At 31.7% G+C, this 13,261-nt stretch overlaps 1 protein-coding gene across 1 annotated transcript; it reads right to left on the reverse strand.

Annotated features, from left to right (window-relative positions):
* Positions 1-276: 276 nt before the first annotated feature.
* On the reverse strand, positions 277-2,444 carry LOC148622933 (uncharacterized). Its single transcript, XM_088573304.1, has one exon. The coding sequence runs from the start codon at positions 1,934-1,936 to the stop codon at positions 548-550; it is 1,389 nt and encodes a 462-aa protein (XP_088429430.1). The 5' UTR covers positions 1,937-2,444; the 3' UTR covers positions 277-547.
* Positions 2,445-13,261: the final 10,817 nt, after the last annotated feature.

A 13,261-nucleotide genomic window follows, 5' to 3' on the forward strand; every position in this document is an offset into this window, starting at 1 on the left:
CTGGTAACAGTCGTGAACCGGCCGCTCTGGTAACAGATAAAGCCTTATTTAAACCCACCTTCCCGTGGTACCACAGAAAGGTATAAAATAATATGGTCCAACGCAGAATTATAGAATCCTGAACCCTCTCATCTTGCCAGATTCCGCCCGCCCATCACTGCAACAATTTCATTTTATTCACTTACATAGCAATAAAATATAAAATACAAAAATTGTCACATTAAGTATAATCCGCATTCTGAATATGCGAAAAAAAGATTCGAAAACAGACAAGACAAGACAAGACAATTCTTTATTATAGTCTCACCTCTAACTGACCTCTAACTGACATATTATATATACATTTAAAAGCAATATATATGATTCTAAAAGTTAATAGTTCACATTTGTATAATACCATTATTATCGATATACAAAACATATACATTTAAAACTTTATGTTGTCAAATTAGAGCCACTCTTTTCAAAGAGTTATGAGAGACTTTAAATAAGTAATTAAAATACTATATATATACATTTTCATTTTAATATATTATATTAACAGAAATTACCTATATAAAATATTTCTTCTAGTTAATAAAACATCATGGCAGATTTTGGCTGAATAAAAGAACATTTTTTCATCACTAAATAAAAATATGAATTTTTCACCATCAGTTAAATTATCAAAATTGTCATTAAAAGATTTAGCCCGAATAAAAATATCTTCTCTCAAATGTAAATACACAGGACAATGCAAAATGACATGTTTCTCATCTTCAATATTACCATTATCCATACATACATTATTAAAACACAATCTATTTTCACTCAAAATACCTTCATATCTGCCAGTTTCTATTTTTAATGGTGCAACATCACAACGAAATTTAGAAAAAGCACTTCTGTATCTACCAGGTATACGTGTTTGTAAATATCGTTCTACTCCATAAGTTCTCAGCTTACTATGATTATTACTATTTAAATCATTGAACCATTTATTCTTAAAATTTTCAAAATTTATATTTTCTAACATATTTATAGAACTTTTGTTAAATATAAAATCTGTATTACAAAAATGGTTTACATTTAGCTCTCTAAATTTACTATGTACTCTAAAGTTCCAATTCTTTATTCTATTATTACAATTTCTATTTGCCCATAAAAAGACTTCTTTATCAAGTCTATTATTACACATTTTTGTAAATCTTGACCACATTCTAAAAACACATGACCACTGCTTAATTATACAAGACGACCAGCCCATGTCACCATAGAGTGAAAGATTTGGGGTATATTTACCGACCCCCATAAAGAAACGCATTGCTCTATTTTTTACAGCATTAATACATGAAAAGTCTCTACAGCCCCATATAGAGGCACCGTATTCAATAACTGACATAACCATTGTATCAAATAATTTTGTAAATACAGAATAATCAAAACCTCCGTTAGCATTATATTTAGCTATAAGTAAATCTAGAGCTCTACTAGCAGACTTGGCAACAGCCTTAGCCATATCTACGTAATTCAAAAATTCACTCATGACTAATCCTATCTTTTCTCTATCAAACGTAAACTTAAAATCAGTTCTCTGAACAGATTCAGGTCTAAAATGAACTACTTTTGACTTAGTTAAATTTACACACAAATCATTATTTTGACACCATTGACTTAAAGTGTCCAAAATTCTTTGCAAGTCATTTTCATTTTCACATATCAAAACAATATCATCTGCATATAGCAAAACTAAAATAATAGAGTCATCTAATCTTACACCAACATTTAACATCTTTATTTCATCTACTAAATCATTAATAAAAATATTGAAGAGCAAGGGTGATAAAGTACAGCCTTGCTTCAGGCCTGTTTTTAAATCAAACCAATCTGTCATATGACCATTTATTTTTACACAAGATTGTACATTAATATATATGGAAAAAATAGCATTCATCATCTTTGTACTAACACCGATATTTTCAAGTTTACTAAACAATATATTTCTATTTACAGAGTCATATGCTTTTTTAAAGTCAATAAACGCACAAAAAGTAGAGCATTTATTAAGTTTTCTAGTTTCAATTATTGTTGTTAATGTAGACAAATGGTCGACTGTACTGCGACCTTTTCTGAAGCCATTTTGTTCGTCATTTAAAACCTCTAACTCTTAAAATTTGTCAGTAAGTCTGGCATTTAATACCCCACAATAAATTTTATATGATGTTGGGGCCAAAGTAATTCCCCTATATGCTATAGGATCTCGAGGGTCAGCTATAGATGATTTAGGAATGGGAGTAATCACACCTTTACTCCAGATAGCTGGAATTTTACCAGACTCAAAACAAACATTAAAAATACGAGTTAATGCGTTCAAAGCAGTTTGATTTTTTAATAATTCAATTTGATTTGCTGCTTTTCAAATTCGGTCTTCTGAGGAAATGTTGCTGGTCATATCATATTCTATACATATCGTTAAGAACAAACATGTACAGTTTTCCATCCAAAGGCCATGTCAGGTATTAAATGAACATCATAATGGCAAATACTACTGAAATTGTGGTTACACTGTAAGAGTCAAATCTGTACTACAATAAACAATAACGTTTGGCTTAATAAGTTTGTAACTTTGGCGTTCTGAATGACAAATCCGACCTCACAATAAAACGATAAAGTTGCACTTTGCGATTCCATGTATTAGGGTTTTAAAAGACAGAAACGATAATACGGCATATTGCTAGTCTGTAAATATTGAATATCATACCATGCATTATTAAGATAATATTCCACCTTGTGATTCTGAAAATATCGACGTTTAAAGTTTAATTTTATTTTGAAAAATAGAAAACAGGTAAGTTTAAAAGGAAAGTCCGGCGGAATAGCTTTATGTTATAAAGACAACCTTCATGAATCCGTTGAAGTGATTAACACTCCTTGTAAATTTGTTCTCTGGGTGTAGAATCTCAAATTTTCTTCCCCAGGGAGAAGACATTATATTAGGTATTTATACATACCCCCAGAATACACTTCGTACTCCTCAGGCAGCTCAATAAGTGAAATGAATATATATCCCTTTCAACTAATTTTAAGAATAATACGACGAAGGTGAAACCTTTTAACGCTCCCGAAGAAACTTTAGTAAAAAACAGCTTATTTTGATATTTTTTTGTCTTTTCTGATTTGATGATTTAAACATATTTTATTCAATAAATAAATTGTATAAGATTGGCCAGGCCTATATATATCCTCTCCATACAAGGCAACAAATACAACCTGCAGATAGAAGATATTCACACGACTTGAAAACACACACACATACACACACACACACACACATTTTACTCTAAAAAAATGTAATAGTAATTCTCTTTGCAATTTAAATTATAATGTATAACTTTTCTATTATCTTCAAATTAATCTTTTTTTTTTAATTTTAGAATATTATCAATATAAATTTTTGTAAACATTGATGGATAAAGTTCAAAGATTGAAAATTATTAACTCGATCTTGAAAAAAGAGGTATTTTCTGAATATTTCATGTTTTCTAGACATCATGCACCGATCCCTTCATTAATGAAGATGGAATTGATTTGAAATGATTTTTAATATCTAGCAATAATTAAATTAAAGTGCATGATAAATATATCATTTATAATGCTGCTGGATAGATCAATAAATTAGTATTTTTTTTAAATATAAAATCAATATTTTATGAAAAATTAAATGTCTGTCAGCAATATTATGTTAAGGTCTAAGCAGACAGACTGCATTGACCTTCTATGGTGAGCATAGTAATTGCAAGATAACAAGAAATGATGATTATCTTCAATGTGGTCCCTACAGTGCGGACAGTCTTGGTTATCAGTCAAGTGATGAAGAAACAAATGTTGATTAAGATTGCTTGCTTCATTCCTCATGCTCTGATTTGATATATTATACTCATAACCTTCAAGTATGGTAAATTTTGTAATGATATATATTTGTTCTAAGGCATTATGCTAATTGTCATGGTCTGATATGTCTATTGGCCGAAATGTCTGGCAATCATAAGGAATTAGTGGTTGTCATGGTTCGAAATGTCTTTTGGTCGAATCTTCCAGCACTGGCTAACATTATGGGTCTTAAATTTGCGAAAGAGTAATCAAGGGAACCAAGGTAATAGCGGTAATCAAAAGAATGTAATCCAGGGACAAAGGCCAGACATGGAAAACAGACATTCACAACAAAGAACATAAAGTAACTAAAATCATACACACAAAGTAACAAAAGTAAATGAGCAACTCGGACTCCACTAAAAACTGGGAGCATGGACCAGGTGCACCGGTAGGGTAAGCATCCTCTGCTTTTCTGGAAACATCCACCGAGTTGCTCATAAAAAGTCAAGTCCGGGGGAGACAAACGAGGGAAGGAAAACTATTACCCGTTGAATAAATCAGTTTTCATGGTGCTGATGGATACACCATAACGATCCACGAGTTCATGATAACGGCCATAAAACTTCTGTAATGATGACTTCAATCTTGTAGCAACATAACTCTGTTCCAGAAGCCTATTTGTTAGAGTTCTAGCGCGATACAAAAAGTCTGCGTAGTTTCGGCAAGCTCTGGCATAACGTATGAGTTGTGATATGAACACTCCATACGCAGGAGCCGAAGGGATGTTGCCACAGATGAAAGGAAAGTCGACAATTCTGAATGAAAAGTCATCACGTTTTCCTTTACCATCGATTTCTAAGTGTAGGTCAAGATATGAGGCTGACTTCACAGTGTCTGTAGTATCCTTTATCTCAAGTTCTTTTGGGTTGATGCGATGTATCAAATCCCCGAAATTAGGATTGTTTAAAGATAATACGTCATCTATATAGCGGAATCTGAGATTGAAGGATCTAACCAAACGATATTCTTTCTTTCTGATCAGATCAGCTATAAAAGTCAGCCTCATAAGAGTGAAGGAATAGGTCAGCAAGTAAAGGAGCACAATTGCGAAACGTCTTAAAAGATTTCTTTTATTGCATTTAGTTTCGCTTCATTCAGTTTCATTTCGTACAGTTAAATTATGTTTTTATAACGATTTGATTCATTTTATTTAATTGATTCGTTTCGATTCTTTCTTTTATCGATTATTTTCGTTTTGGTTTGGTTCATTTTTGTTTCGCAATTTTTATGATCCGAGAATTATGGGTAATATTGATTACGTAATTTTCGTAAACATCTGGGCGCCATACTGCAGACTACAAGGCCAACCCTTGGAAAAGCTATGATTCGCTTTGTATTTAATTATGGAAACTAGCAAATATTTTCCGAGACTGGTTTGGTTTGGTTCTCAGTCGCACACATACAAGTATGCGCAAATGAAGCTGCCATTATGCTGTTTTTCAGCTACTGAAAATGCAGGTGCAAACCGGATATTGATATTTTTTTCTTGCCATAAGTATACAGAACCAAGTTGATATTACAACCATAAACGCTCCCTTTGGAAGCGTATTAAACTAACTCAAAAACGTATATATAACCGTGACGCGCGTTATTGCGCGAGTCACGGTTATTGGTTCGATTGTTGTGGTCCGAAATGTTTTTGGGTCGTTTTGGCAATCGCATGCAATTATGGGTAATGGTACTTTCGTAAACATTGGAGCGCCTTCTGTTGACTGTTTTGACAATCCATATCTTGGAAACTATATGATATGTTTTGAACTTTATCAAAAACGCTACTGAGACTGGTTCTGTTCTCAATCACATTTTTAGAAGTGTACGAAAATGAAGCTGCCATTATACTGTTTTTAAGTTCCTGAATTTACATGCACAAATCAGATATTGATGCCTTTTCTGCCCATAAGTATACATGACCTAGTTGATAATACAGCCATTTACGCTCCCTTCAGGAGCGTATAATGCTGATAGGAACTTTAATGTCCGAACTTCGTCAGATAAGGATTATATATTCATGGAAGAAAGCGAAAGGGGAGATGTAAATGATGGCGTTAACATTAATGAAGTATGCGAGTTAGATCGATTTAATTTACCGATAAAATAATAGTATGGATAGGGTAAAAATAGACTCAGAAACCAATTGTTGGAATTATGCAAGGGAAATGATTTATTTATTTTAAACGGTAGGTCAAAAAGCGACAGTACGGGTAAACTTACGTGTCGGAATGCAAGTGTCTTTGACTATTGCATATGCCACTCATTTCTTTTGGAGTATCTGATAGATCTTGAAGTATTAGATTTTTCCACACTATATTCTGATTTGCATTTTCTTTTGTATGTGAAGCTAAATGCTACTCAAAATGGTAAAAAAATAAGATCTAATGTAAACTCCGAGTTAAACAAGATAAGTAAAACAAAGGTAAATAAATGGAAAAATGAATCGAGCAGTGTGTTTTTTTAAGATAATATAGATAGCGAAGAAATAAATTTACTTCTCAAATAATTAGAGGAGAACACAGAAGCTGATCAAAATTTTTTTTTAATTCTGTGTCAGATAAGATTGCAGAGGTTTTCTACACAACAGCTTCTAAAACTTTGAACTAAGCAAATTAAAGTTGAAAGCGAAAGAAATTATTTCCATGCAACCTTTAAAAATAAACCTTGGTTTAATAGTGAATGTGAAGTTGCAAGAAAAGAGTTCAGAAAAATAAAGCAAATTAAAGAAAAGTCAGATAACGTCCGCAAACTATTTAAAAAAAGCCGAAAAGAACTATAAAAGTGTTCTAAATAAGGCACAAGCAGAATACAGAAAAAAAAACCCTCAAAAAACCATACGGAGACCAAAAGGAGTTCTGTAAAATCCTTAACGAACGAGACTCATGTAACCAGCCCGACAGGACGATACTGTTTGATTTTATTACAGATTTAAATTCTTATAAGTTCAGTGGTACTAATAAAAATCTTTTTTAGACGATAATGATGTTGAAAATATTAATGAGAAATTATGCCAATCACGAAGGAAGAAATATACGAATGTTGTAAAAAATTAAAGAATAATAAAGCATGTGCCGATGACGGTATAATTAACGAATATATTAAGGCCACTTTAGATAAATTTATTGATGTGTATGAAAAATACTTTAAATTGGTATTTGAAACAGGTAAAATTTCAGAGTCGTGGCTAGTGGGTTTTTATAAAACCCTTCTATAAAAACAAAGGAGATAAATATAATCCAAAAAACTATCGACCAATAACTAAAGTGGAAAACTCTTCACGTATGTACTATAGGCTAAATAGTTTTTCGGATGAATCTTTCTTGATCAAGGAAAATCGTGAAGGATATGCCACCGCTGACAATATTTTTGTTTTTCATTTTCTATTTTAAGTTCTTGAGATTAACAAAAAGAATCTGTATTGTGCATTCGTAGATTTCGGAAAGGCGTTTGATACTGTAAAGAGAGACGCCCTTTGGCAAAAAATGATACTTAATAATATGAACGGGAAAAGTCAGATAACGTCCGCAAACTATTTAAAAAAAGCCGAAAAGAACTATAAAAGTGTTCTAAATAAGGCACAAGCAGAATACAGAAAAAAAACCCTCAAAAAACCATACGGAGACCAAAAGGAGTTCTGTAAAATCCTTAACGAACGAGACTCATGTAACCAGCCCGACAGGACGATACTGTTTGATTTTATTACAGATTTAAATTCTTATAAGTTCAGTGGTACTAATAAAAATCTTTTTTAGACGATAATGATGTTGAAAATATTAATGAGAAATTATGCCAATCACGAAGGAAGAAATATACGAATGTTGTAAAAAATTAAAGAATAATAAAGCATGTGCCGATGACGGTATAATTAACGAATATATTAAGGCCACTTTAGATAAATTTATTGATGTGTATGAAAAATACTTTAAATTGGTATTTGAAACAGGTAAAATTTCAGAGTCGTGGCTAGTGGGTTTTTATAAAACCCTTCTATAAAAACAAAGGAGATAAATATAATCCAAAAAACTATCGACCAATAACTAAAGTGGAAAACTCTTCACGTATGTACTATAGGCTAAATAGTTTTTCGGATGAATCTTTCTTGATCAAGGAAAATCGTGAAGGATATGCCACCGCTGACAATATTTTTGTTTTTCATTTTCTATTTTAAGTTCTTGAGATTAACAAAAAGAATCTGTATTGTGCATTCGTAGATTTCGGAAAGGCGTTTGATACTGTAAAGAGAGACGCCCTTTGGCAAAAAATGATACTTAATAATATGAACGGGAAAATGTTTTAAGTTATACATAATATGTATCAAAACATCTCGTATAAATTATAATGGTTAGCGAGAGACATGTTCTGGGCTTAAATACAATAACTAGTGCAATTAAAAAAGAATTAGAATTATTTTTAAAACTTTTTGTCATTTTATATGCTGACGACACTATCATCATGACTGAATCGGCAAGTGATCTGCAATATTAATTGAACAAACTGTAACACATGGAAATTAAGAGTTAATTTCGAAAAAACAAAAGTATTATTTATTTCGCGAAAAAGACAAACAAAAAATATTAATTTTGTCTACAACAATTCTGCTGAACAAATCGTAAATGACTACAACTACCTCGGTGTACATTTTTCGAAGAGTGTAAACTTTAAAACCTGCAAACATCATTTAGCTGAAAAAGGCATATATGTACTTCAATCTTTGTACCTCAATAACTGTACATTAATATTGTAAAATATGCATGTTTATCTGTACACCAATGTTTCTACATAGAAATAAAGTATACACAAATAAATGTCTAGTAATACTGAGTGAGGCCTACTATTACAGGATTTACAGTCATAATTACATTTACAAATAAATGCCTTTTTAAGCTTTTGTTACGTTTTATAATGATTTATTCAAAGTGATCTAAATTGTTATTTGTGTTACACTATGTGTACTGTAAAAGTTGTTTTTAACCTATCCTGCAACTTCATAAATCTTTTTTTAACAGGGCTTGAATATAACAGTCATTTCATATAATACATGTCATGTGTGGACTTGCCTGAAATAAGATACCCATGGTATATCTTACCTAATGCATTGTACCTCTATTCACACTATATAGGTTAAGGAATAGTTATTACCAGCGCATGTGTTTCATTTATTACTTCAAATAAGAATGTTTAATTATCGTTGAAATACGCTTTTATACATTTAAACATTATTATACTAAAACATTGATTGTCGGAAAGCTTTTAAATGCTATTAGTAAGCATTTTATTTTTATAATTCATGTTTGTATTTGAGTTGACATTGTACAAATAATGCAATATTAATTTGAATTTACTTTTGTTAATCTAAGCTATAGCAATGGTTAACTTATCAAGAAAAATGGAGGTTCTTGCTTCATAAACGGTAATATAATTATTCGTTTGATTTACTTTGATATGAAGGGAATTCATTCCGAACTCCTTAAAAAAATCAAAGTCTGAAAGACTAAATTGTTGCTAACGATTTTTTGAGTGGTGAAAAACAATACTTCAATGTAAATATGCGGTTTTACACTGATTCCATTAGTTTGAAATTTAGTTATACCTGTGCGTTTTTTTTTGTTTTTTGTTTTTTGGTTTTTTTTGCAAACCATTTTCAAAAAGGGTCCCGAGCATAATTGGTTTTTTTTAAGTGACTAAAGCTCGTCATCATGGCACAAAGGATGAGGGTACATAAGGTGCTGTAGCGCCTACTAGAAGAAATGAAATTATCTCCCTTTAATAAATTCAAAATTGTTCCATTTTTTTAAATTAAAACACTTTATTTCATCTTCATTTTTAATTAAATCAAAAGTAAAAATTTATTTTGTTTATAAAATAAATAAACAAAGTAATATGCATATTCAATTAGCATATGTTGAATAAAGTAAAAAACAATTACACCTTAGTGATATGTTTTACGCAATTTGTTAGACATATGAAGTAATTTGGTTTGGAGGAAAAGCTGGTCATAGCGGCATACTAGAGTAATGTAGTTCTCTTCTGCTAAATATCTATCTGATGTGGGTGTGTGTGTTATTTTAAATAAAATATAATATGTTGCCATGTCATACATGTAATGTTGATACTTTATAGTTTAGCCTTCTAGAATCATCCAGAAAAATGTTGTATGTAATTTTTTGGTTTGCGCATGAATTGAGCTTTGAAGCTTCAAATTAAGGAGGTATATATACATATCAATTTATCTTCAGTGCCCGATGTATGAATTCGTTAGGTAGTTTCGAATTGTTGCAGTCGCGCACTTAGCCCTGTAACTTCTACATTTTATAAAGCTTAAGGCAATTAATCATTTTTGTCTCCCCTTCCGTAAAATATCGTTTTACTTGAATCAAACTTGTATAAAATGTAAAAATATATATATATATAATCATTGAGTTTCAGAATATGTTACACAGAAGACAGAATCATCACATCGAGATGGGGCAAATATACAAAATCATGTGTTATCGTCTCTTCCTCAACTACATAATAACACTGCGTGAGTGGCTATATACATCTTCATAACCACTTAAAAGTCAGTAATGATTCTCGTGGTTAACTACAGACAGATAGACAGCCAGACAAACAGACGGACCCCTGAGCAAAGTGTTAAAAGTTTTCCAAGTACAATAGCGGAAAAATAATAAGCACGTACATGCACAAATCATTGTTGATAAACTTATCAATACTTTTAGTTAAATCAATAATTTCTATAATATTTGCAAAGTTTAAAAATATATAAATGAGAAAAATAAAAATGGAATATTATTTGTTTAGAATTGACGAATAATTGTAAATTAATGTGTGAACGTTTTGAAAAAAATACATCTATATAGATAATTAACCTCCCGCTATCGGTCGTCCTCGGCTTGAACCTCCCAAAATTTTATCATACATTCTTCAAGTCTTGTCCATCTCCCGGTGGGAGCTGGTGGGAGCTTAAGTTCTGCCGCTTTCAAGATTTTCGCTATTCATCAGTCAAAATAATGGGGATGAAACTTGGAAGGTAAGAGGCACAGGGGTGACGCACTTCAATTTTGGATATAATAACAGGGGTCTGCTTTTGTAGAGTTTCCCAAGATTAACATCAATGCAAACTGTATCTCCGCTAAAATACATGAAAGTTTGGCATATCTTAAATTCAGGTTCGAAAACTTGTTTCAATAAATGTCACGTGGATATTCATACCACTAAACCTCAGATGGTTCACGGTCAGACCATGCTTATTTAACCTGAAACCTACATGTAAAAGGCATTGTCGCACTCCATCAAATTCACCACCCGCGCCTGTTTTTGTTTTGTTTTTTTTCTAATATTTTCAAGAGGCGGATAACAAAATTTTGGAGACATGGATTAAATACAAACGTAACACAGGATGCAGCTGACTAAAATAAAAGACAACTTCGTTCACATAAAATATAGACGCTAAAATTTACATTAAATATTCGAAAAACCGACAAAAAGCTGTACTGCAGACAACAATTAGCATGAAAGGACCGCTTGGCACAAATATTATACAAGACCTGTTACAACAAATACTAAAACTACTTGTCGGCTATTAAGCACAGATATTTACACATAAACATGAAGAATTTACATGTACATCCATGCTCCTCCTGAGAGGAGCATCATAGTACTTCCTCATGTAACAGCTTTGATATAAAAACGGGTATTTTTGTGTCTACATGTTTTGTTTTTTTTTTTGGCGTATGTGTAGGTGTACACTAAATACGAAAGAAATGTTGGAATATTTACTTTATATACAAGAAACTTAAGCAACAGGATTTTATACACACAAAATTGTGTACAATTGACCATCATTTTGCATATATTAAATTTGCAATATCGGATACATGTAAGGACATGTTTAATATGTGTGCATTATAAATGTATATGTATTGAAGATTTTTCCTGGATAAAGAAAGCAGTTTTGAAAGACTTTTGTTATATAGAACTGCGCTTAATCATTGTAATAGATAAATACCCAGAGCCTGGATTTTTACAGGCAAACAATGCAAACGGATTTTAATTTTTCTACTTTCAAAATAAAAACAGAAGCAATCAAAAAGCTTTATTCGCGCTTGGTATATATTATAACATTGTTTCCAACTTTGCCTGATCGCATAAGGAAATAAAATGCTTTGCAGCATTTATTACAAACAAAATTATCTTTAGACAGCGTGCTACAGGTTTCTATACACTATAATGCCTATACGAGCTTATTTAAAGCATTTCATTTATGTACTTAGTTCCACGAAAAAAATTTATCGAGGAGATTTATACGGATATTAGAGCAAAAAGATATTCAAAACTATTGGATTCAAATATTAAGTCCATAGATAAAATCCCACGTAAAGGACAGTAAAACGCGGTTCAAAGTATATAAGTGCAATCACGTACTTGCATGAATTTTCATAGCAGTGGCTATATCAATATCCAAAGATTACTTTAGACTTTTTCCATTCTTTGGCATAAAGGTGAGATGAAAGCTCTTTAATTAATACATCTACTCCACTTGCTACAGTGTAATTAGAATGGCCAGGTGCTTAATCATGTGACGGTTAGCTAGGTCACATAATACATGTACAGGTAAAGTTGGACTTACTCATTTCTGAAGCGATTTTAAGCGTGATTTTCGAAGGTTTTTTGTTAAATGCACATAGAGATCCAGCGTTAACCAAAAAATCCTTTTTCCTGTAGAAAGACTATATAAATGCACACTTTCAGTTTCAATCTTTCATTTTTTTGGTTAACGCTGAATCTCACTATAAAATAAGTGGCAGAAGGGTGAAAAAATTCTATTTTATTTACAGAATAGCCTTCCAGGCGGTTTTTGTGCATTTGTTTCTGTATTGTTGCTCTTTAAATCACAAACTGAATGCATAAACTTGAAAATTTACAATATGTATTACATTATTATTTAGTTTTCTTCCGAATGATAATTTGTTTACCAATTATTTCAGCAGGCAGAGCAAGGCATGGACTCTCATCCTTTCGTCGATATTGATGTCCTGTCTATCATTGACAATCGCGCAATTATCAAATACATGCATATAATCAGATGATAGTATATTTTAACATTGTACCTTAAAGCTTACACGCCATATCAAAGTAGAGTAAGCAGCCATATACCTTACGCAGTCTATTCTATATAGTGATTTGGTATATGTCATGTGATATGCATTTATACAGAAATCGTAGTTACTCTGTTCACACTGAATAGTTTGTCAAGCCAGCACCACACATCTACACCCATTCATACTGAAGTCGCTCATAAACAAGTGACACTCAAACTTAATATAAGGGAATATCTATGTAGAAAAAAATACAGACA

The sequence above is a fragment of the Perna viridis genome, chromosome 3 (genome assembly GCF_037379345.1).
Source record: "Perna viridis isolate PV_CMFRI_1.1 ecotype Kerala chromosome 3, ASM3737934v1, whole genome shotgun sequence".
NCBI classification, from domain to species: domain Eukaryota; kingdom Metazoa; phylum Mollusca; class Bivalvia; order Mytilida; family Mytilidae; genus Perna; species Perna viridis.

Coding starts and splice junctions, on each gene's coding strand:
- LOC148622933 (XM_088573304.1), bottom strand. CDS start 1,936: ATGATGAATGCTATTTTTTCCATATATATTAATGTACAATCTTGTGTA.